At 42.3% G+C, this 24,918-nt stretch overlaps 3 protein-coding genes across 7 annotated transcripts in view; 1 reads left to right on the top strand and 2 right to left on the bottom strand.

The window, feature by feature from the left end:
* The window catches only part of LOC308199002 (uncharacterized protein C1orf21), a 106,364-nt gene extending 105,407 nt beyond the window's left edge, over window positions 1-957 (bottom strand). The window contains exon 1 of one of the 2 annotated variants that reach the window (XM_080602364.1): window positions 817-957. The gene's annotated coding sequence lies outside the window, so the exon portion shown is untranslated. Of the gene's footprint in view, window positions 1-345; window positions 572-816 lie in introns of those variants that run through there. The other variant, XM_080602363.1, reaches the window with a different exon arrangement.
* A 4-nt stretch (window positions 958-961) lies between these two features.
* The window catches only part of LOC308199001 (uncharacterized protein), a 128,410-nt gene continuing 104,453 nt past the window's right edge, over window positions 962-24,918 (top strand). For all 4 annotated transcript variants that reach the window (XR_013954318.1, XR_013954319.1, XR_013954320.1 and 1 more), the window contains exons 1-4: window positions 962-1,098; window positions 1,250-1,344; window positions 15,984-16,117; window positions 24,803-24,913. The gene's annotated coding sequence lies outside the window, so the exon portion shown is untranslated. The remainder of the gene's footprint in view (window positions 1,099-1,249; window positions 1,345-15,983; window positions 16,118-24,802; window positions 24,914-24,918) is intronic.
* LOC308199004 (uncharacterized protein) lies at window positions 1,214-24,914 on the bottom strand. Its single transcript, XM_080602366.1, has 4 exons — window positions 24,851-24,914; window positions 12,877-12,970; window positions 11,092-11,222; window positions 1,214-8,659 (listed from the first exon to the last, which is right to left on the bottom strand). Exons 1-4 carry the CDS (start codon window positions 24,872-24,874, stop codon window positions 8,588-8,590), a joined length of 321 nt encoding a protein of 106 aa, XP_080458492.1. The 5' UTR covers window positions 24,875-24,914; the 3' UTR covers window positions 1,214-8,587.

Here is a 24,918-nt window from a genome sequence, read left to right as displayed (position 1 = left end):
TAGCCCCTTCAAAGAGAACGTGGCGTTGCTTTTTTTTTTTTTTTCTTTTTTTTTTTTTGACACGAAAAACGCGCTGCTCCCCCCGCCGGGAAGCCCTGCGGCTGAGGGGAGGGCCCCGGCCCCGCTCCGTGCCCGGCGCCGCTGCCCGCACAAAGCCCGGCCGTGAATAAAGGCTCGCCCGCAGAGCCTCGGCGGTCGGCCCCCGGCGGAACGAGGCAATCCGAGGCTGCACGGCCCGGCTCCCGCCCCGGGGGGCGACGCTGGGCCCCGCTCCCGGCAGCCCAGGCCCGGGCCTCCGCCGGGGAAGCGGCGCCCCCCTCCCGCGGCCGCCCCGGGGGCGCTCACCTCAGGCACCGCCGCCGCCCCGCAGCGGCTCCCCCGCCGCCGAGAGCCGTCAGCGGGCGCCGGCCGCGGGCTGGAGAAGGGACGGGGAGGCGCGGGGCGAAGCGGGCGGCTCCGGCGAAGCGTGCGAGCGCGAAGGCGGCGGCAGCCGGGCGCGGAGCGGCCTCTCCGGGCAGCCGGGGCGGGCCGAGGCGGGGCCGGGGCGGTGCGGAGCGGAGCGGGGGGCGGACGGAGCCGAGGAGGAGCCGCCCGCCCGCTCCTCCCGCCGCTGGGGCCGAACCCCGGCCCCCCCGGGTGACGCCGGGCTCGGGGGGCGGCCTGTCCTGCTCCGGCCGTTCACGGTCGCCCTCGAGGCTCCTCCGAGGAGCCGGGGCAGCGGCTCCTTCCTGCCCGGCCCCGCCGCCTGCCCCCCCCGAGGCGCGCGTTGCGGGTGGCGGCTCGGGGCGAGGCGCGGTGCTGGCGGCAGCCTCTTACCGGCACCTTCCTGCGCTGCGAGCTCTGGCGGAGGCGAAGGCAGCGACCCGCACCTCGGCAATGGCTGGCCGCCACCAGGCCCGCCGAAATTTCAGGGCAGAGGGATGGCAGGGTGCAAGGCCTTGCGCGGCCGCGTCTCCTCCTGCAGCGCCTCACATCCTCCCGAATCCAAAGTATCAGTTTGTCGCGCTTCGGCGAAAATCCCTGACTCGGAGTTGCCCAAACTCTAATGGGATGAGAAAGGCAGATGCGCTAGCGTAACCTGTCCTCCCAGTTTCTCTGGTAAGCTCCCAGTAAAGCAGCAATGCCTAAATGTGCTGAGTAGGGTCGGACAGGGCCCTGACTCACGCAGGGGCGGTTTGCTGCACGGGCTGGGCTCAGCGCTTCGTGCTTTTAAAATTAATGAGAATTTGTGCGTGGGCTCTCGTTACAGAAGTGCTGAACCGGCAGTGACCTGGCCTCACCTTCTGCCCTGGCAGGGACGGGGGGCTGGAGGCCTGGTGGCCGTCTCTGTCACCCTGATGTTGGGTAAGGACACACCGGGGCCATGTAAATATACAGAAATACGTCCCCGTTTCTGCTTAAATGAAGGCAATTGGGCTGGACCGGGCAAAGATTTATCAGTAAGGCTGAACCCTGGAAATCCTTTCCCCACCCCTTTAAGCTCGGGTCCTTTTGGCATTAAGTTTAAACACCATTCCCTTCTGCAACTGTATCCCCGCCATTCTTTCCTCCTTGTTTTGTAGGATTATCGATAACATTAGCTAAATATCTCATTACACTTTCTCTACTTCACACTATGGCTTTGAGACATTTCTGCATAGCTTCCTGCCTCCAAAGATCTCACAGATAAATCATCTGGTGATGGGTATTATTTACATTGCATAAGAGTACAGGTTTGTTTGCAGAAGTACCCTAACCCGAAGGCATACGAATGCTGCACAGACTCATTGTCTTCTCTGTCTTGGCTATATTGTAATTTTGAAACAGATGCATCACACTTAAGATTCTGAAGATGTTTAAAATAGGAACATATCGTTAATTAAAGTGAAGAGCCTCATAAGAGCCCATTTAACAGTAGTAAGTTAGTATTAAAAATGCCCCCTTTCTAATGCTTTGTGTCAAACACAAGTAATCAGACAGGGTAATGTAAAGTACTTGTGTCATTTTTATAGTCATTTTGAAAATCCTTTAAAAATTTTCCCGCTAGCCAGTTTGTCCTGTTCCATTGACTGTTACAAATAAAATTACAGTTATTATCTACTCTCTGCTTTTTAATTACTTCACTGAAATCTTGTTTGCACACCAGGGATGGCAGTCATGCAGCGATAGGACTTTATCAGGTCAAGCTGTCGTTACATGCTCTCTGATTTTATGTGCAGTGTTTGTGTGAGCAGTTCAATACTTTGAAAGGGTGCCTGTGAGCACAAGGGCAGGGATTTGTTTCATTCTCACTCCTTGACCTAAAAGTCTTGTGACAGAGAAGAAATCTCTGTGGATGGACTTCTTGGCATGCTCTGGAGAACGTCCCAGCACCCAGAGCATCTCAGGGCAGGAGTCTCAGTGTGTTGGGGTGAGAATACACCAGACATCTACATAGGGTAAGAGATGCAGAAGCAGAGACTCCTCTGCCTTTGGTGTCCTTCTCCCACTCAGCAATGGGACACCACAGCGGTTCTCTACCTTATTGTGAATTTTTTTCCCCAAAATTCAATCCTTTTTAGCTTTTTTGCAGCATGTGCTCAAAATTTCACAGGCAAAACTTTTTTTTTTGTATTCACAGAAGCAGTCTGTGGGTATGGAGGCATAGTTTTTCATGAAAATGACTGTCGACTGAAAAAATGGAGGCTGGGGTGAGGCTTATATAGCTTTTTCAGGTTGTTTCTGCCAAGAAGTGCTACCATGTGAACTAGAAAGACTTTAGTAAGCATACTTTTTCTTATCATTTACAGTTTTAGTATCTTCCAGTAAACCAGGCAGAGATGTTTATATCTAAGGACATTTCTCCTTCACCATTATGAAAATGTTAAGATAAATAACAGTTTGTTTGCCAAATCATTGGCAAGATCCCATTTGCAGTCACTGCTACCTTCCTCTTTCTAGCAATCTAATTATTTTTCTCCGAATTGGAAATTACTACCAGAAAGGTGGACATAAGCAACATCAAGAGATTCCAGAAGAGGGAATATTTTCAACTCTAGGTTGACAAGTTTGAAGTTGGCCAACTTAGCTTTTTACCCTGTTTGCTATAGAGTGCCTGATAGTGTATCCTAAGACACATGGAGCTTTCACAGTGAAAAATACATGATTGCTATGCTGCTGTAACTGTGCTTCCAATAAAAATGACCAAAAAAGAGCAGCATAAAGCAAACATATTTTGTTTAGCTTCCATGAACAAACCTCTCTGATGTTTTCCTTGTGATGCATGCTGCTAGTTAACGTTCATAATAGAATTACTTACATGTATATCTACTTCCCCATGCACAAATTTGTTGATCAACTCTGTATACTACTGTAGTGTAGTCAATGTTACTTCTAAAAGAAGAAAATACTTATTTCCCTATTTTCTCATGCTTGATTTACTCATTTTTTGACACAGCATACTGGGCAGTTGTTTTTAGAAGCTGGAAGATGATAAGTAGTGTAAACAATTTCTGATCTCCAGAACGTATTTAGTACCAAGTGTCAGCTGAACCTGATTCTCTGCCCCTGCCTAGCGGTGCCTGAACCCGATTATTAGCTCATTACCCTGAGAACAAATTATGATTTTAATATCAAAACCAAGGGCAGGGCAGGGGGTTGTTTCTGCAAGAAGACAACAGCTTTCATCTTGAAAGAAAAAGAAACCAGCTTTCTCGATTCAGTGCTCCTGGTGCTGTGGGAATGAATTGACTTCGAGTGCGGTATCCAGGGACTTAAAGAGTAGCCAGAGATAAAATTTGCAATGACAAAAACTCTTTCCAGCCTTTTCTGGTTAGAGGATTAATGTAAGAAAAAGAAAAAAAAAACTTGCAAGACACTCAAAAATCTTTGAAAGGAGAGGAACGAGGGTAGAAATGAATATCAAGAGAGTCGATAGCTCCAGACTGCAACTGATAGTCTTCTTTTGAAAGAAGCTCCAACTCCGGGCTAAATTCTCCCGTGCTAGATTTTAGAACCCTTTCTTCTCTAAGACAATAGCTTGTGTGCCACTGAAATCAATAGGATTGTAATCGGGAAGCTGTTACCAAGTGAGGCTACGTCTGACGTAAGTGGGAGGTTTGTTCATATTGACCCTGACACAGCAATGAACTAGCTGGAGCAGACAGGGATGTGTGCAATTTAATTTCCAACAAAGTCAGCAGGCTTTAAAGTTGTGCACAAATTGGTGAATTTGTGTCTCAGATTGAAATTTTACACTATGATAGATTATTTGTTGGCTTGATCGACATGTTTTTTCTATTCTGATAAATCTGCTTTAGTGGAGTATGGTTTTTACCCTGGCTGCTATATATTACCTCCAGTGTGGATGCAGTTGTGGCAGGATTATGTGCCTGTTTTCTTATGCTCATACTCACATTATAGCATGCTTACATTCACAAACGAGCATTTTCAGTACACTGTCACTAAGTATGTAGGGAGATTTAAGTGTTGCAGCTGGTATATGTGCTGAACAAGCCTCAAAGATATAAAATGTAAAAGGGAGTGTTGGAAAAGGCAAGAGGGTAATTAAAACGGTGGTTTAGAAACACTGAGTTAGCCCATTTATAGAAAAAAAAAGTATTTGGCATCGAAATGTCAGTATTTCCTGATACTTTAATGAAGCTCTGTATTTCAGAAATAGGAAAAATTAGAGAAGTCATGGCCCAGCTTACAGATAAATAGGTGAAATTGCTACACAATTTTCCTAATTAATGATAGTTGAGAGGAAAACTAAAATGTGTGTAAGTTGTTGTTGGTCTTAAAGGTTCTAACCGATAGGTGTCTAGAACCTGCCTGGGAGATGCTAATGTAAACCTCAACCACAGCACATTCATTTTCCCTTTAAGAATAATAGTTGCAAAACATGGCACTATTACCTAAACATGCTGATATTCAAAGGTCTTTGTAAACATAATCTTTAAGGTTGGAAAATACAATTACCGTGAAAGGATTCTGACAGCCAGGATGATTAAGCCATTCCTCTGTCCCTAAGGACAGGAGGAGAATCAGAGCCAGGCTCACTTGGATGAGATTGCTGGTGCTGCTTGATAAGGAAGAGAGGACAGAAATGCACAGGCTATCTAGATTTAGTCTCCTTTCATGGATTTTCCATGCCCTGTAAAATTTACAGATGTCACTTACAAAAATTTGTACAAGATGGCAAACTTGCTGAAGTGGGTTTGATGTTGTAAATCAAGGAGCTGCTCTTTGAGCTGTTCTGCTGTTTGACAAGCCATGCAGGAACAGACGCGTGAACTCCCCGGCTTCTTTTTAATGGTGCATTAACATCAAAGTCTAGCTTTACATATTTAAATGATTACAAATTAGTGCATGTTTGTTTTGCACAATCTGGCCCTGCTCATTGCATTCACTGTCATTAAAATGGAAATAGTGTTAATCTGCAATAAAGAAAAAAATGGATTGCAAATTCTCAGCGTATTAGAGAATGCATTTTAACAAATAAATAATTATTTTAGAGTAAATAATGCCCTTGGAAATGTGGATTGCTCTTATTCACCTCACTGGGTAGTACACCTGTTCGGAGGGCAGGATGGCAACGGAAATATTTAAAAAGAGTCAAAGATTAATCTGCATTACTTAAAGCTGAGTAATACTCCTGAAGTTTCTTGTCTACGTTTTTGTCATCACAGAATAGGGCCTGCATTAAAAACTTGGGACCGAAAGCAAGCCCAGCTGTAGGAGGTACCTATAGGTACTCCTGGGAATTTTCAGAAAAGCTTTACTGATCACAGTTTTATGTGCAATGTTTGTTTCTTTACTCTTCAGATTAAATTATTCTGTTTATACCTGGCCTTGCAATTAGGCAAGATAAGACAAGACAAAATAGGTAGATAAGTTCTCAGATAAGCCATGAACATTTTGGATGCTGTATAAATGAAAATAAAGGTCAGTGTCAGAGCATCCAATTCCGAGGTCCTGATTCCAGATTAATGAATTAGGAAAGCTGTTTGTTAGTTGCAGGTGAAGGCAGAGAGGAAAAAGCAAGCAAGAACTGTAGTGTTCAGTTGTTCAACTTTGTTGGCACAGCACGGATACAGCTGAAGTTAATACATTGAGATTGTTAGCCTAAAATGTGTTTCACCCTGGGATGGGAGTTATAGGCTGTGTGCTTATACTGCAATAAGATAATCCTCTAACAAGGTAGTACATGATCTGAAGATACAGGAATTTAGTGACAACCGAGGACTGGATGCTGTGCTCCTGCTTAAGACACCAGCAGAAAAGCCATTTGATTTTATTGTGCAGAACTGGATCCAAAGCTCATGCTGAGTAATGCTAGTTCCTGAGTTAGCACCAAAAGTGGAGAACATTTTCTTCTAGTCTACACTTGCTTCTCACTTCTGCTTTGACAGGCTAGCATGTCTTCTGTTTATTCCTCCTAAGCTAACATAGCTCATTTTGACACTAAATTCTTAAATAGCACTTAGGTGAGCAGCTCCATCTCCCGATCTGGAAAGGTGGCACTCTCCTGTTGGGAGCACTGAGGGACACTCTGCTCACCAGTGAGTTCTCCTTCTGGCACAGGTTTTTGCAAGGCACACATCCACTCCCACTCCTCCCCTCTCCATCAGGAATGTACACAGTTTTGTCTGCATTAGAAATCAGACCCCATTAGTTAGAAAAAGAGAGATTGTCCCACAAGGAGACCCCGTCCAGAAGTACTTTGGGATCTGCACTGCCTGCTCATACAGACTGTAGGTCGCATTCAGACGTGCTATTGTGGCAAATGTCATGGAGGAGGCTCCCAAGACTGTGGCTTAAATGAGAAGGGTTATTTGGAAGCCATCCTTCATACAGGGTACTTTATTTTGAGTTTCCTGTCTGAGTATTTGGAAAATAGTTGGGTTGGTATGATGGGAGATAAGAGTTGCTATGTAATGATTCCTTGGTGGGACAACTGTAATACAACAGTAGCAGTTTACTTGTTATGATAAGATCTTTTAACTGTTGATGTTGAATATTGAGACCGCTATTTTAGGAGATACGCATTGTTAAGTTTTACGCAAATCAATCTTTCAGGGCCCATAAAGATAATCTTAGCAAGAACATAAAGCAAAAACTAGTGGTTATAATAATAGTGTAGAATTAGAGGATTTTTCATGTATTTTAATGTGCTAGACAAAAAATAAAATAAAATTCCATGTTTTTAACCAGATGAAAAATTGCTTCATACAGTAAAAGCCAAGATGGGTGAAGTTATCATTTGTGTATTACCCCAGACATTTATTAGCATTTCAGTAAGGAACTGTGCACCATGTGCAAAGTTGAACATGTACACAACTTTTATTAGATCAGAGTCTCAGGTTCCAACATCTCTTACACAGATGGAAAAGCAGGGACAAACAATGAGTCAGTGAGTAGCCTACAGAACACAGACTTGGGGAAGAAAAGCTACCAGCTGTGGCTAATAGGACATGTTTTAAGAGCTAGCATGAGTTCCTCCTTTTTATGCACTGAAAGTGGGTGTTGTAAAGAAATATATAAATGGATATTATAAGGAAATATATAAATGGATTTGTCTGTTTAATTTTTGTACCAAAAGGAAACTATACTGACTTTAGAATAGTGCTGTCCATATGGGAGAGAAGGTCTATTTCATTGTGCAACATTGCATGTTATTCTTTTTTAATTTCCAAGCCGAGGAAATAAAGAAAAAATATTCTATGCCATTATGCAGCTATTATGGCAGAGAATTTAATTGAATTCAAATCAAGGCAAAGTTATGATTCCCTTAGAAATTGTAACTTGGTCCAAAACACTGAGCTATTTTGGAATGATTGTTACTATGCACCTTTACAGAAAATATTAAACTGATGGAATGTATGTATTATAATCAATAAGGGAACTATTACTTTGAATTTCACAACTTATAAGGATATATGGTTAATCACAATTGTGTTTTGATTATAGTTTTTACATATAAGTTACGATAGGGAACTATAGTGTAGTATTTGTCTCCCTCATCTTAGGCATTTCAAAGTTAGATGTCCATGTTACAGCTAGTCATCCATGGCTCCTTTTGTAGCCAATGGAGAGAAATAGTAAGGGACAGAAATAAAGACCTCCAAAGGCTGATTTGTCTGACTTTCTTGGGTGAGTATCTTGAGATGAAGTGAATGACCTCATGGAGGCTTGCATTGTGTTCAGGTAGCTAGCTTGAACACGGGCATCTAACTTGTGATGTCTCACCTGAATGAGGTGAATCCCATCCTCAGGGATCAATTCTATAATTTTTATTAAGGCAATCATTCCATTGTAATTTTAGGCAGCTTTCTCTAAATAGACAAGTAAACTGTTTTGCCGTTTTTGCTTGCCTGCTTTGTTAGAGTTTGTTTGTTTTTCCTGCTCCAGAGGAGGAATATGTTCAACGCAGAGATACGTGGAAATGCTACCCCTTCAGCAGTAATTACTCGAAGAAGAAGTGCTTTCAGTTCTTTATCAAAACACACTTGTTTGCTCCCTAGGCTGCCCAAAAGTTTCTCTCTTGGAGAAAGAAGAAAAACAGTCGGTAGAAAGAAGGATGTTCTTTCCAAAAAAAGACAGGGAGAGTGTTGCCAGCAGTCTTTTCTTAGTGATCTTTGTAGCTTCGAGGCAGGGAGAGGAATTGGAGCAGTGGGTTATTGCCGACTTTACACGGTATCTGTTGTGGAACAGAGAGGTATTAGCGTACTTCCTAACAGAACCAATTAATCATACAGCTTAGTAGAAATAATGCTTTGTATATGTCATGTTTGCAGGGTTGTAAGAAGTGACATAAAGGACTTGATTTATTCTTGGAGTCCCATTAATCAGCACGTTCTGTACCTAGTTCTGCTTTAATTGATTATGGTAGGAAAAGGGGGGAATTAAAAGGCAGGTATCTGAGACTACACTTCAAAAAAATCTGCAACAAAGTCAAAATAGAAAATTGTGGTGATTAAAAATAGAAAATTGCTACAGAGTTCACTCTAGATAAGTTGAGTTTGGTTTGAGGCCAAATCAGAATTAGTGTTTCCATTGAACTGTGTTAAGATGTGACACAGTTTGGCTGTTATTTACTCATGTTTAACCAGAACGAAAAACTGGTCTCTCCATCATTTTGAGCTAATGTCCAAACAATGGGGACTGGATTGGATATAGAAATTCTGATTCAATGTTCAGCTAAAAAATTTTACACATCCCAATGTGAGGCCACAAGAAAGTCTGTCACTGTTGGCCTTGGGGCTGGAAGGCAATCTGACCTGAGGGGAAAAAAAAGAGAATTTCTTCTACAAACAGATGTTGGTGGACGTTGTTACAGTTTTGCAAAACTAGCTGAGGTTCACTAGCAGCTTCTATAGTTTGTGAAGCCACAGCAGAGGCAGAAGTCAGGCACATTACTGTGTGAAGTATGTGGTATTAATACCCACCCAGTTGATCGAGCTAAATATAGAGATAATGCATCCTTTTCTGAGCAGGAGGCAGGAGATGAAGGTCTTACCCCCCATGATAAAGGAAAGGAAGGGAAAGCTGCAGCCTTTCTACATCAGCTCCAAGATCTGCAGCCTGCTGTTTGTAGGATGGGGTGATCCAGGCTTCCAAAAAGAAGTAGCAATCTCCCCTAAGGTGGGTTCTGCTCCTGAAGAAACTATAAGCCAAACTAAATATTAACTTACCTCCAAGCATCATAGCAGTGTAATTTTTTTTATGACATACTGTGCCTGACATGTTGCAAACATCTGTTACTTGGTTTGCTTTTTGTTTTGTGTACGTGTCTGTGTGTGTATATGTGCTCTTCTGAGAAGGGTGAGGAGGGGCAGAAGGGAATACCTGCCAGTCTCTGAAGTTCAATGTGACTCAGAGTTCCAGGTGCAAAGCTAAAGGAAAGTTTGATTTCGACAGTTTTAAAGATAGATAGATCTTTAAAGGTACTTAAACAAGTGTCTGTTAGTATTCAGAAGTAGAGCTCTCCATCCAGTTTTAAAACCTCGCTTTTCATTGTCTTTGCAATGGTCATGTGCAATTTCCTCACTTTGCACTGCAACGATAAAGAAATAGAAAATGTTATTTCCTCCCTCAGTTACAGGGGGACTGTGTTCTCCCTCCCATGAGCTGCTATTGGTAGCTAAAAGGTATGGAGCAAACCCAAACCTCTGTGTTACCTGTGACTTCTACCATTGACCAAAAAGGGGGCTGTACTTTTCATTATCAGATCAGCCAGGAAGTTTTACCCCGCTGAACTCAAGTGGATTAGCTGTAGATGTGGTTTCCTCCTAATTGTCTACTGCTTGAAACTTGAAAGTGAGTGGTCTGATGTCTTAAAGGAATTTGTGTCATGAAGAGAAGAGACTCTGTGTCAGCCTAGAAAAACATTTCAAAAATTAACAAAAATTGCGGCATCAGTTTTGTTCAGTACTTTTCATCTTGTCCCTGTACATCTCCGTAACTCTTTTCCCTAGATAATCTTTGAAAGGTCTGAAAAATCTGATTAAATCTGAAGCTTGATCATTGACTGAAAGCAGTGTGTCTGAAGGCATACTTCAGTAGCAGGCCTTGTTCACCTCTTGTTTGTGTTGCTGTGTGATCTGTACGGATGTCATCTCAGTTCCTTCTTCTTGTTGCTCTGTCTTCAAATATACATAATTATGTTGACCTGCTCCACAGCAGGCTTTGAGGTATCTGGATGAGCAGGACTAGATATTTTATTAGCTCATTTAATGTGATGAAGGTGGAGGGAAAAGACTGACCAATTTGTACTCTCTTCAGCGGACACCTCTATCTGGAGGTGGAACAATTAAGTGAACAAAAAAACAGTAAACAAGAAACTGAGCAAATCCTAGTTATCAAGGAGAGGATCATAATATAAAATGAGTGTTTTTCTTTTTTCTGTTTCAGTGAGGACCAAATCAGGCTCCTAAATGTCTCGATGTACATCACGGTAATTGGGGAACAGGAATATTCATTTTAGTTTCATAGCCACCATCTGTGTTCCTTCCAGAAAACAGCTACCTCCATTAATCTTACCCATTTTACTATATTAAGTGTTATCTATTCTTGTTATCTTGTGACCAGAAGGGAGCCTGAATGCCATACATGAGCCTGTTAGATGTTTACCTGTACAATTGAAGAAGTGCTGGAGGAGGTTCCCTCTCGGCCAAACTCCGCGGTGTTGGATGAAGAGCAATCTAGCCTGGTAACTTCGATACAGAGTGGGAATACCCCCTCCCCTGCCATGCACCAAGGTCCTAAGGGTCAAAAGAGGATTAGGGCTTCTTTGATTGTGACTGTTTGCGAAGAACAAGGAGCCTTCTCTTCGCTTGGCATGATCAGGGCAGTTAGATGAGAATCAGCTTTGGGTGGAGAGCTGGGAACCCAGCCTGAGCTCTGCGCTGGCCTTGGTTGTGCACGGCATCAACTTTAGTGCCTCAGTTTCTCAGTCCTGATTGAAAGAGAAAGAATACTTCTTGGTTCCTCATCTGAGCAGTGCAAAGTTTTATTATGCTGTATTTGAACAGCATTTGAAGATACAAATCCCTAGCATTACGAGTTGTTTCAACATGCATGTCCTGCTAGTAAACTGCAGTATAAAAGCCAAACTCTCATCTCAGTCACGATGGTATTAAGAATAATGCAAATGATTCAGAAATGTGAGTGGTCCAAAGCCCATAAAACATACCAGATGTAAGTGAAGCAAACCAAACCAAACCAAACCAAACCAAACCAACAAACAAAAAAACCCCACTGTGTACTACAAAGCAGTATTACAAAGGACTCTCTTAACAATATATGCAGAATATTATTTCTGTTGTAGGAGAAGCGCTCTATATCCTCTCCGGCAGCAGATAAATTACAAAATCTTTTTCCAGGATGCTCTATAAATGCATAAACCTTCTGGGCTGAGAGATGAGTCGGAGACTGTTACCCAATCTGCCCTGGAGCAAGCCAGGAAAGTAGATCTGATGCTGAAAGAGACAGCTATTTCCCAAGATTTATAGACTACAAGTATTTTATTTACTATCCAAGGAAGGAGTCCACACTTGTTGCAAAGAATGAGCATAAAGTGGGCAGGGTTGGATCCTCCTTGGTTTTGTGTGACTGTGAAAATAAATTAAAGCATCTCTGGAAGCTGAGCGTTCAGGTGTCTTTTGGTCCTGTGAGGTTTCTCAGAAAAGGCTGTCCTGAGAGCTCTGCAGTATGCTCGCACGCTTGTGATGTGTGGGGAGCTTGTTAGACCTTAACTCTGAGCTGAAAAAAATACAGAAGAAGCCTGAATACAGAATATTTAGGTATCATTTTCAACTCACACACCAGTGTCCAGCGTAGACTGCAAGCTGTTTCTGCTTTTAGCTTTCGTATCATTGAGTCTAGTCTGTCTGAGCTGTAGTAGTACATCATCCCCAAACGCTTTGTACAATCTAAGCAGTATGTAGGGGTAATGAACATTTTTATTTTGGTATGTGCATTCTCAAAGTCTCATTAGAGGTAGCACTAGTATTTACTTGTTGGCATTTCAAATGAAAGGGAGTCTATTTAACAACATCAGCGATTTGGTCAGTATTGGCACAGTTCCAGCGCCGAGTGGAAAGTTGGATGATGTTTTCATTAACCTCAGCACTGTATATACTGCTGCAGTTTTTCTTCGGAGACTGTGTTTTCTGTCACTGTAGCGAGACCAGGGCTGCAGAGGAAGAGCAGTCAGTAGGGCTGCCTGCTAAAACCTCAGGCTGATTCCTGAATTAGGTGCTGGAAGTGCCTCCAACCTTTACTCTTCATCATGGTTGTCTCTGTTCCAGAAACCAGCTTGCCTGTCCTTTGTCCATTAAGCACCTTCTCTTCCTCCTTCTGCTCCACCTTTAAATCCTTAACTCCATGTGAGAAACCCCAGTTTTTGCCCCTTACCTTCCACACCAGCCCTGTCTGTAGAACAGCTCCTATTTGTTTGACAGCATCTGCTTGCTGTGACTACAATTTTCTGTTCCAAAGATGTGGTTAGCTGAAAAGAGAAGCACATTTATTCATTCATTGACACTCCTGTGAAAGCACACTACGGGTCATACTGCTTACATAGTTTCTGCGGTAGTCATCACAGTATCTTGCCGATAGAAGTGGATTTTTTCTTAAAAGAGCTTTGAGGAAGGGAGGTGTACTGATTCCTGTGTTAGAGGTGGAAAATCTAAGGCAGGGAAGCAAGATGACTTGCTCAAAGAGTTTGTGGAAGAAGAGTGGGAGGGGAAATCCCATATGCCAAAGAAGGAATTAATCCAGACTGCAGAAAACATGGAAGATGACTCAGTTGCAGATGATAAAAAAAAATCAGAAGGCAAGTGAAAGCTTCCCAGAACTCTGGATGAATGCAAGAGAGAGAGGAACTGTATTTGCTGAAATGACTCACAGGAAGTTATCAGCCCATATGCGGCCAAGAGGGTAACCAGTACCTGGGCTGGGCTGGGACATATCTGTGAGAAAATAGACTGTGTGTTACAAGGTCATCTCTGCTTGGCTTGAGTGCACTGCTGGGCAGCACACTTGGAGGAGAGCTGCCTGCTTACAGGGAATCTGAATTCAAACCTCAGAGCAAAACAACCTCTCTTGGATCAATAGTTCTGTTCACGGCAGAGGTTGCAAGACAGGGTCACTGGAAAGTAGTAGTTGCTTTGCTACTGAAAAATCTCAATTTCTAGCTAGTAACCATTGCTGTTTTCCATCATTGCTGTACTCGAAGTTACTACTCTGCTTAAACTATTGCTATTTCTTGTAATACCGTGCATGATTTAATATTTTTTATCTCTAAAAGTGATGGCTAAATAGTCCTCCCAGCATGCTCCTAAGAGTTCTTATTATTCAGTGTTTTGCATAGTGATGTTATAGCAGAGGTTTAGGTGGTCAGAGCTGCAAAAGGAATTAGACTATTCCTATGAATTTAGTAAAGTTAATCTATACTGGGTCAAGTCTGTAATTCATCTAAGATAGTTTTTCACGTGTTGAGAGTAGCAAATAAGTCCCAAGATGATGATTTAACTTCTTAGCTCCAAACCTTCTATTCAGCCACCAAAACACACATGTACCTCTGCATCACTTGATGCTTACTCTCAGTTTTTCAGGGGATACACTTGTTGGTGCTGCTAGTGGGAAAACTATGTGTAAAACCAAGAACAAAGTGTGTCTTAGTGAAAGGAAGAAAATTCCCTGTTAGCAGCAACTTAACTGAGCAACTGTTATCTAACTGGGACTGGGGTTTCATGGTACACTTGGTAAAGAAATATTGCACTGTATGAGTAAATCTCCAGGCATTTATCTTCCAGTATCCAAGGAAGTTACCCGTGTCTTCCTTTTCTGCCACTGGTTGAGCTACAGTACATTGGTGCAGATAAGTACCCAAAAGTACAATGGCTCAATAGGAATGAGTAAAGCCAAGTGAAATTTGAACCAGTATGTTTTTCCTTGGGACGTTTCGGATAGCTCCTATTTCTATGTGGGCTACAGATTGTGAGAAGAGATGTAGTTACACAGCATCTTTTCTGCTCTTTGCCTGAATCCCAGAGCAAAGAAGAAGGGAAGTGTAATAGTCATATGGAAAAGGGAACTCAGCGATTCTGTGTTTGGAAAGTATTTCTTACTCATTTTCAGGTCATGTCGTGCAGGGAAGGTTGCTTGACTTAAAGAACTTCCTTGTCAACCTTGCATTAGATCTAAGCTAGGTTATTTTTGTGCATAAGGTAGCCACTTGTGGTTTTGGAACTTGTATTTCTATGTGTTTTAGTCCAGAGTGCAGGTCTTGGTGCAGCAGTTTGCTGCTGTTCTTTATCTTCTGCTAAAAGTGTAGAGGAGAATTGCTTGCTTCCCTCATCTTCATGAAGCTGTACCTTTTCTGTGCAAGCCAGACCATTTCCTGAGCACTCTCAGTGCCTTGTTTGTGCCCTGACATCTCTGATGACCACTGCCCAGAATGTGGATTGAAATGTGCTATCTAAATAAATACGTGTAACACACTATTTCTACTTGACATGAAACAACTGTCCTTTCTGGTATTCATAACTTTCTGACAGAGACATTTACTGATTTTATTAACAAAAATAACCCTCCCCTTTAAGAGTCAGTTAATTTACCTCAGCCCTGCCATAAAATTTCCTCTTGATGCCAATGGGAGGTGAAATAAACTTTTAGAAATAAAGACCCTTCATGTAGCTAGTCCAATAAAATGTAGGTTAAATGTAGTGTTAAAGGACAGAATATTTTAAATGAAAGGCATCCTTCAAAGCAGTCTGATATATAGCGAACTTGATGCTTTGAAGCTGGCAAATACCCAAGCTAGCTTCAGCTAGTTTCAGGGAGAAACTGATGATCTGCATAGATATAAAAAAAAAAAAAAAAAGGAAAGAAGGACTGGCAGTCATAAATATTTTGAGAGCTAAAGAAAGAATCGCTTCAGAAAAATAAATGCACGTTGAATTAGCTTTATTGCTTCAGCATGCAAAAAGGTCTTGAATGATATTGTAAATGTCAGTGTGTATTTGTTGCAGTTCCTCGCTAAACTACATTTTGGGTTAATTACAAGGCTGTCACCAAAACTAAATGTTTTAATACAGTTTAGTTCCTTTAGTTCCTCAGACAACACAAAGTAAAAGTCCATAATGTCATTTTTGTCCTAAGAAGTTGTTAGCAGTACCATGATGTTGGTTTACAACAACCAAGCAGTTGCATTCATCTCGAGCATGATGAAGTTCTGTACTTCCCTACGTGGAGATGAGCTGTAATTCCCACATCATCACACTGAGGTTTGTATCAAAGCCAAATGGCAAACTTGGAATGAGTGCTGGACAGGTGATGGAAATTCATTAGAGTGACAGTGCAGGCAGTTACTGCCCAATTTAAATGTGCACATTAGAAAGCTGACTCACCTTGGCTCTACTTAGAGTCACTGGAGACTCGTTCAAGCCTGGTTCAGTCCATCTGAGTTGTGCTCTCTGGTGAAGACTTCTCCCTCTCCTTTTTTAATGTCTCCTTAGGCACCAAAGTTGGATGCATGAAACCAGGCAGCATGACAAACATCCCCAAGGAAGACAGGTGCTTTGCATCAAGAACAAAGCTATGACACCAGGCTCTCCAGAAAGGGACGTGGGACTGGAGTTATGCTCTTCAGGTGAGTACAGACTTGGGACAGTCCCACAGGAGTGAGACATGAGAATGGAGAAGTCAGTGAGCACAGAGGAGGAGGAGGTTTTAGAAGAAAGCATATATCCAGGAATGGGGTAAGGGCTGAAGGCAGCTGAAAAGCAGCTTGCTAACTGGGAATTAACTAGGTTTTAAAATAAAAAGTCCTGTGGATTCTATACTCAGCCCTTACTATTGGTACACTGTGCTTCTACGTGAGACCAAGAGTTTCTCTCACAACAGCCTGGAGTAGTCCTTGCAAATGTGGTGAGGCGGGTTGCAAACATACCTGTCAGCTATAGCTTTTTAACCAAATGCTGTGGCAATTTGCAGGAGTAAGTAGGTGAGTAAAAATGCCCTTTTTCTGTAATTTTACTTTCTGAAGCATGTTACGAATAGAAGAATCATCTGGGGCTAGAAGAGAAAATGCAACTAGTAGCTTGACCTTTTATTGGGTATAATGGAGAGGTGATATGGGAAGTGATATTTTAGAAGAGCAAAACAACACACTAGACATCAAAGGAGATAGCACTGAAAGTGCATCTAATGCAGCTGAGAGGGTGAGTTCAGGTAGTGTACAAATAAGGAAGAAGGGGTTGCAGACTGCTCTGGCGACATGCAGCAAATACATAACAGGGACAGTTTGTGTGAGGTTTCATAGATAACTGAAAACTCTGATCATGGAGAGAGCAGTACAATGACTAAATTTCCAACCATTTTGTAGGCGATCTGAGAAGCGACTGTGCTTTGAGCTCTCTCTGTGCCCAGGGGAGGTAAGGCTGGCTGGCTGGCTGGCTGAGAAGTGTGCAGGGGTGCCCGCACCTCCTGGTAACCACAGGTGGGATTTTTTGCTTTCTGAGAGCAAAAATACACATAAAGTTATGACCTAGTAGGAAGTCAAGTGAAAATAGAACCAGCCATAAACAAGAAAATCAGTTCTGGGAAGAAAGTGTGGTGAAGGTCAAAGCAGAAGGACGTTAAATAAATTCATAATGCACATATTCAGTTCTTCCAGTTCTAAAGCTGTAAAAGAGTAAACTGCTTTGGGGCAAATGAGGTGACATTTATAAATCTTGATACCCAGAAAAGAATTCTGGCTTGTGTGTATTCCATTGTTTCATTTTCAAACTTCCTATCTGATAATGTGTAAAGGAACAGATACTCCAGACAAATACCTCATTAGAACACAAATTTGTTTCATAGAAAGCCAGATGTTTTCAATGACATATAAGAATGCAGTAGCTAAAAACCATTAAAATAGTTGCAGCTTGTGGTGCATGTTAACACAGAGGGAGCCTAAATGAGTATACCGTGCAAATAGCTGCATTTCCTTCCATTGGGCTGAAAATGATTTCATTATTTTCACTGTTAAATTAAAAATGTGCTATGTCAAAGATAGGTCTTTGCATTTTTCCTAATTTTTGTTTTCCTGATTGGAAAACTGAAGACTAAACTCCACCATTTTCAATAACATTTCCACATTCTTTCTGAAATCTGAATCCTCCTTATTGCCATGCCACCACAGCTTTTTGGAACGTGGCTGCTGAGGTTTGGTGTGGGGAAGGGATTAGGCAAAACTCTCTTACAATGTCTTGAGTAATTGAAAAAAAATATTTTTTAATCTCATAATAGTTTTTTTCTGAATTAATTCTAAAATTGTTAATACCTATTAATTTACAAACTTCTAGATGTCTCCTGCTGCAGAGCTACAGGTTCTCATGAGATGGTAAGCAGCAACTCTTTGACATCATAGAGCAACTTTTCAGGAGCATTTGATTTTGTTAGTGGAGAAATCTTTCTAATTGTGGATATAAATTTTCTGATTAATACTCTGTGGTTAGGTATGTATCAGTCAATGATGAAGAGAGGGAAAAGCTGAAGCATCCCCAATGTAAGGCAAACATACAAGTACCTTGCATTGTATTGTATCATCCAAGGATATCAAAAAACACAATATTGTGGCAAAGAGCAGCTAGTCAAACATATGTGACAGTCAGGAGCTTGTCAAAAGCCTCACAGAGACATATTTAGTATTGTTAATTCTTCTGATCACATCAAGTCATTCATCTTTTATCAGTTCAAATGGCTCTCCTTCCGGGGACAGCCCATCTCTCAGCTGACATTTCATGTGTAATGTATTAGTATTGTTGTATCTCAGACAGCAAAGGAAAAGTGCAGTAGATTAGATGAAGCATCAGGAAGATGTTGCTGCAGTGCTGCGTGTCAGCAGTGAGGGCTAGTCTGGTGAATGCAACCGAAAAAATCAAAGAGATTTTTGCCAGGAGTATCAGGCTGAGCTGAGGCTCCCTTTCGCATGCGGTTTTGCAGTACAGTGCTAGCTGTTGGCATGTTGCACCAGCCAGAGTCCCAGTCCTATTAATAATGAGACATGCATCTCCGAATTAAAGATATGCAAATTATGAAATACGCCATCACATAAGGAGTATGCTCTGTTGTTCCTGGTTAGCAAGGGCATTAGCTGAACTCATTTCCTCCCTGCTTCCACAGGAGATCAGCAAAAGGGAAGTAGCAGTGACTTCTTGGGGCCAGGGGGCAATGCATCCCTAGGAGGGCAGTGATCTTTGCAGTGTGCTGTGTTGCAGACCCTTAAAAAGACAACTCTGCTGATTGCAGCTGCTATTGCTGCAGCCATTTAACTCTTTAGTAATGAATCCAAAGAAGCTGTCTGGAAGTCTTCAGTAACTGTGTAATTTTCTGTAATTAATTTTTTAAGTATACTGGACTTCCATACAGTGACAGCAGGCCTTTGAGCAAGGCCATCAGGGAATTAAAATGTGATGTGGCCTTGGCAGCTTCTAGAACACAAATGCAGTATATAGACAATTGAGTAGATTGGTGAGAAATGTAATTTTATTTGCAGCTCAAAAATGCTAAGGAGGAAGGAGAAATTTTGAGAGCTGAAAAAACCATGCCAGAAATGTGTGTGCCTTCTTGAACTAGCTGGGACTGAACTTTTTTTCCTTTTGATTGTATAAGACTTTCCGATAATTGCAATTCAATAGAAGAAAAGAATTTTCTGCCATGATGATGGAGAAATACTGTCATAGATTGCCCAAAGAGATGGACCAGCCTTGAGCAGGAGGTTGGAGACCTCTGGAGTTCCCTTCCAACCTGCGTGATTCTGTACCAGCAATCATGTTTTGGATTTGTTTTTTTCATTTCTATATCAAATACTAGTAGAGATTGTTCTGTACAATGTTTATTGATGTTACCTATTAATATAATCACAGAATCATAGAATGGATCAGGTTGGAAAGGACCTTAAAGATCGTCCAACTGCAACCCCCCTACTATAGATCCCACCCACCAGATCAGTTTGGCCAAGGCCCCATCCAGCCTGGCCTTGAACACCTCCAGGGATGGGGCATCCACAACTTTTCTTGGCAACCTGTTCGAGTGCTTCACTACCCTTACAGTGAAGAATTTCCTCCTAATGTCTAGTCTAAATCTATCCTCTTTTAGTTTAAGACCATTCCCCCTTGTTCTATCATTATCTACCTAAGCAAGGAGTCCTTCTCCATCTTTTTTGTAAGACTCCTGTAAGAACTGAAAGGCCTCAATGAAGTCACCCCAGAGCCTTCTCTTCTCCAGGCTGAACGTCCCCAGCTCTCTTAGCGTTTCTTCATAGGAGAGGTGCTCCAGCCTCTGATCATCTTTGTGGCCCTCCTCTGGACCCACTCTAACAGCCCCACATCCTTCTTGTGCTGGGGGCCCCAGACCTGGATGCAGGACTCCAGGTGGGGCCTCACAAGGGCAGAGCAGAGGGGGACAGTCACCTCCCTCGACCTGCTGGTCACACCTCTGTTGGTGCAGCCCAGGATGCAGTTGCCCTTGCAGGCTCATGTTGAGCTTTTCATCCACCAGAACCCCCAAGTCCTTCCCTGCAGGGCTGCTGTCAGTGAGTTCTCCCCACAGCCTGTGTTCCTGTCTGGGATTGCCCTGACCCAGGTGCAGCACCTTGCACTTGGACTTGTTGAACTTCATTAGGTTCACATGGGCCCACTTCTCCAGCCTGCCCACATCCCTTTGGATGGCATCTCTTCTTTGTTTGGTATCAACCGTACCACTCAGCTTGGTGTCATCTGCAAACTTGCTGAGGGTGCACTCAATCCCATCGTCTATGTCACTGATGAAGACATTGAAAAGCACCAGTTCCAAGACAGACCCCTGAGGGACACCGCTCGTCACCGGCCTCCACCTGTACATAGAACCACTGACCACTGCTCTCTGGGTGCAGCCATCGAGCCCATTCCATATCCACTGATAACACTTTAAAAGGTTTCAGCAAGATCTCTTTCCATATTATTTTTATTATAGTCTTAAAAAAAAAGAGAGAGAAAATACTGTTATACTGGTTCAACGTTAGCTAGGTCAGTGGTTACACAGACAGGTACATGCCCTAGCTGAAAACCCTGATCTTGGTAGTTGTGTGTACAACCATGGCACAGCACTGAAACAGTAACAGCAGCTCAGATTTCAGCCCCAAGTTAAACTCTGAAACATACACCTGCCAGGAGATGACATTAATTTGTTAAATGAATGTCATTGTATCACGTACATAGAGCAAACGTGAACTATGTTCATGAGAAAGCACCGTGTCAGAGGGACCCTGTAGGGCATTGCAGATGTTGTGTTCCTACAACGCATGGATGGCTTCATGCTGAAGGAGGGGAAGGTGACAAGCTGCATTGCTACACAGCACAGAACAGGATGTTAAGAAGGATATGTTCCTCACTCAAAACAATGTGAGGCTCTTTTTTTTATCTAGTCAAAATATAATTACAGAGATTTGAGTTTGGCTGCGATACTTGGGCTAGCCTGCCTAAAAACGTGAAGTGAGCCAAGCTGTTGAATCCTGGTCCTTGGAAATGTCTTTGGGTTTTTACGCCATAAGATTCTGAGGCTGCCTGGTCCTTTGTTTTTGAAAGTTGACTTTACGATTTAGCTGAAAAGTTATGTAAATTTTTAAAAACTGTATCTACTTATGCTTACATTCTTGTTAAGCCCAAAGTCAAACTGCTGCTGTGGGAGTGACAGCTCAGATGTGAGTGAAGGGCCAAATGAAAATTATGTGGAGATTTCATTTGACAAGGCCACTTCAGACAAAAGAAATGTTAAACAAATAGCCTTACACAATGGGAAATGGTGAACTTCTGCTGAACCTTGCTGTTGGCTCTCTGCCAAAGGAAAGTTTGAAGCTACTCGTATGTTCTGATTTGGAAATCTCTCTGGTTTTAATGTCCAGCTTTTGTGTACCATTTTAAATGGAAAATGAAAAGTGCTTAATTATCTTTCCCAGGGTATGACAGCTGATAGAAATTAAAATGTCTGCCCAGAACAGAGTGAAAATCCTGCACACTGATAATAAGTCAAACAATGTAAACCTGTGCCATATTAAGCTGTAAATGGAAAAATAGGTGAGAATAAATGATTTCACGAGGTAAGAATAGTATCAAAGAAAATGGAAACATTCAGGTATATCACCCTGGGTGAGTGTTTCTTTCAGGCCACAAACTCCTGTCATGAACAGTAAAAGCAGTCATGGTCTGGATGGCTTTTCAGAATTATCTACTTGGCTAGACAATGCAAGACAAGGGCTCTGGGTAGAAGCAATGTCTTTATTAGGGTAGGTAGAGGGAGAAGAAGCTTTCATGCTTTCAGGCCTACAAGTTCTTCTTCAAATAAAATAGAATTTCAATTTCTCTACCTAATTTAAATGAAGACCTGGCTAGGAATATGAATTCTGCATGTCAGGAAAAGCCTCTAACACCCAGCCACCTTGGCATTATCTTCTGATACTCCATATATATATATGTATATATATATATATATATTTTTTTTGCTGTTACAGAAAAGCTGCAGTCTAATATTTTAATAATTCTAATCATTACTATCTGCAGCACCTGGAAAGAAGAAATTTCTGTAGAGATTGATCTCTTCAATTAAAATTAACCATTTGAAATGGAAAGCTGCCATCATAATCTGTTATGTCATAATCTGACACCTGTTAAAGTTGCAAAAAATGCTGCTCACTGTTTGAGACAAAAGATAGAGCCCAGGACAAGTTGTTTTAAGGCATGTGCTGGTCATTATCCTTTTAACTCAAGATGGGTTTGAACTTCAAATCTGAGTTTCAATGGCACGTGTCCTGAGAGGCTGGAAGTTTCCATCCCAGCCCTCATTTTTAGTAAGAACATGTTATCTATCTCCTGGTAGAAGAGGGATGGGGTACCACCTTAAAGGCTCAGAGATTTAAGTTAAAGATGCTTCTAAATGTAGTTGGCTGGAGAATTTCACAGGTTTGCTGGAATTACAACTTTTTTCTCCCCATCCCTCTTCTGTGATGCCTACAAAATTATTGGCCGTAACTAGAGCTAAAGAGCCCACGGCCATGGCTTAGTGCAGACAGATGACTATGCCTGCATGCTCCTGCCTCCTCCCAGGCATTAAGATGGTCAGGTCTTCAAAGCAGGTTTTCTGGTTAGTTTCTGCTGCAAGCCCAGCTACAGGTAAATGTTTCTCTGGTGAATTTCTTGGGCTTGACCTCTTTTATTCAGAAAACTATTTCTGTACTCCTCACCTGGCACAATTCCTGAAGCAAAGAACTCTTAACTGCTGACTTGGTTGCACCAGTGGCTTTAGGGGATGCCATTATGGGACAATGCTTGCTAGCCAGGGTATTCAAGTGCCAGTCCAAATCCTCCAGTTCTTTTGAAATCCCAAGTGGTTTTAATGTAAACCTAATAGAAATATTGATTATACTAAATTGGGCTGACCAGTGAGTTTGTCTGCCGTGGAGATGCTGGTTGAAATTTCATCGTAAAATAGCTGGAGGAGCAAGACAGGTCTCTGTCAGTACTTGTCATTAAATCTTCCTTTACAGAGATGATTTGACCCCAAGCATGTGTAAAAATAAATTGCAAAGCAGCTCAGCCTGTCACATGGGCCAGTCTGAACCAAGTGGTGGGTATTTTAATACAAAATGTACCTGAATCTGCAAACTCCTTACAAGAGAATTGCACACTTCCCATACTTCAGCTGGCACCAGCTGAACTCTTTCCTGTGCAATGACATGCTCAGGGCTGTTTTCAGGAGCAAATTATAAACATTTCTAGCTACAGGCTAAATACGACTTGGTTTGCCAAGTGCAGCTGAATGTGAGAACATATTTATGCTGAAACAGGAAGACCAATGAACAGCTTGCTCAGCTCTCTGTCCCTTTTCTCTGCAAAAACACTAATCTGTGGCACAAAAATTACTGCAGAAGCTGTTAAACACTATTTTTTTCTGTGTGAGAGGCCATTATTTAAGTGCTGTCCTTCTCTGATTAATGAACACGGGCTCTTCCCTGGCCTGTCTGCCATGCTGTACTAAACATGCTCAGCTAAAAGTAAAAAGCTTTGATGCTGTTCTCTAGCCGCTAGCTTAAAAAGTCAACTTACTGCTTCTCAGTCACCCTCTCCATTACAAAGATTGTATCTGCAAGATCAATTCTACCTGCTCCAGCCCATTAGCTTCAGTACCATTGAGAAGGTTCAGAGCAGGAGAAAATCCAGTTTGATGCCTCTTAGCTGCCAACCCTTGGTACTAAATGTGCTGGGACAACAAGAGAAAGCAGAGAAAGTCTTTGCTATCTTCTCTTCAGGCAGACAACAACCATAACTTCATGTGAATCCCGTCTGCTTACTGAGAAGGTAGCCTTCAGCAGTGAATCCGCACTTGCCAGCGCTGAGAGCCAGGGACAGAAAACGGCCCTTCCTCATGCTGTGGTCACGGCAATGCCATAGATGTACTGGATCATTACTGAGGCCAATGCACCTAGATAATCAGTTGCAGCTGAGGTTGTGACACAGGTATGGGAAGAACGGTACTGGCTCTAAAGCTTTGGTAAAGTTGTATTTGCTATCATAATCCAAAGATTTCAAGACCTCCTCTGAATGAATAGGGGAGCTGTACTCACTGTGCAGAAATGTTTGTTACAAGGCTGTGTCCTTCCACACCTGTCCTGAGAAAAAATTTCTCAAAGCATGTACTATACTAGGAAGACTTTTTTTTTCCCTTGAAATCTGTTGGATAGGTATAACTGTATGGTTTTGGTTGTCAGCATGGAAACTAAACCAGTGGGATCCAGTTTGGTTCTCGGTGTTGCTAGGCTTATTGTCTACCTTCAGGACGGTCTGAGAAAGAAGCTGCAACACTCTGTGCACGGTGGGCAAGAACTCTTGCATATCTTTTTTCTTCTGCTTAATAATCAGACAGCCCAAATTTATGTTAGAGTGATTTAAATCTTAGATTGAAACCATATGATCTAATTCTCCCTCAGAAAGGAAAAAGAAAATAACAGCTGAAAATTACAGGAAGGAGTATTATGAATTCCTACAATGAAAACAACAAGAACAACCAAACTAAAATCCAAGCTGTTTGATGAATGGTGGAAACTTGGTTTCCTTCAGACTGTCTTACACTACTACACCGCTTACACTGCCATACCACAGCAAACCTTCCACGATACACAATCACAGGGCTCCCAGATACAAAGTTCTGTGCAAAATAGATCGAACTCTCCTCTTATCATATCCTGAACCTTTCCTTGTGCAGTTACTCTTTCATGTCACCTGTGGCCCCCACTGTAATCACGTCTCTTTTTTTTTAGTGCCACCCAGGCAGAAGACAGCACATGCTGTTCCCTGGAGCCTCATACCTGCGGATTAGTTGGCGAGTACATCCATGGCCAGCGGCATCTGCTGAAGACAATAGCTAGGAGGTAAG

This window comes from Anser brachyrhynchus (assembly GCF_964034855.1).
Source record: "Anser brachyrhynchus genome assembly, chromosome: 8".
NCBI classification, from domain to species: Eukaryota; Metazoa; Chordata; class Aves; order Anseriformes; family Anatidae; genus Anser; species Anser brachyrhynchus.
Note: the sequence above shows the minus strand (reverse complement) of the source record. Positions and strands in the feature narration are given on the sequence as shown.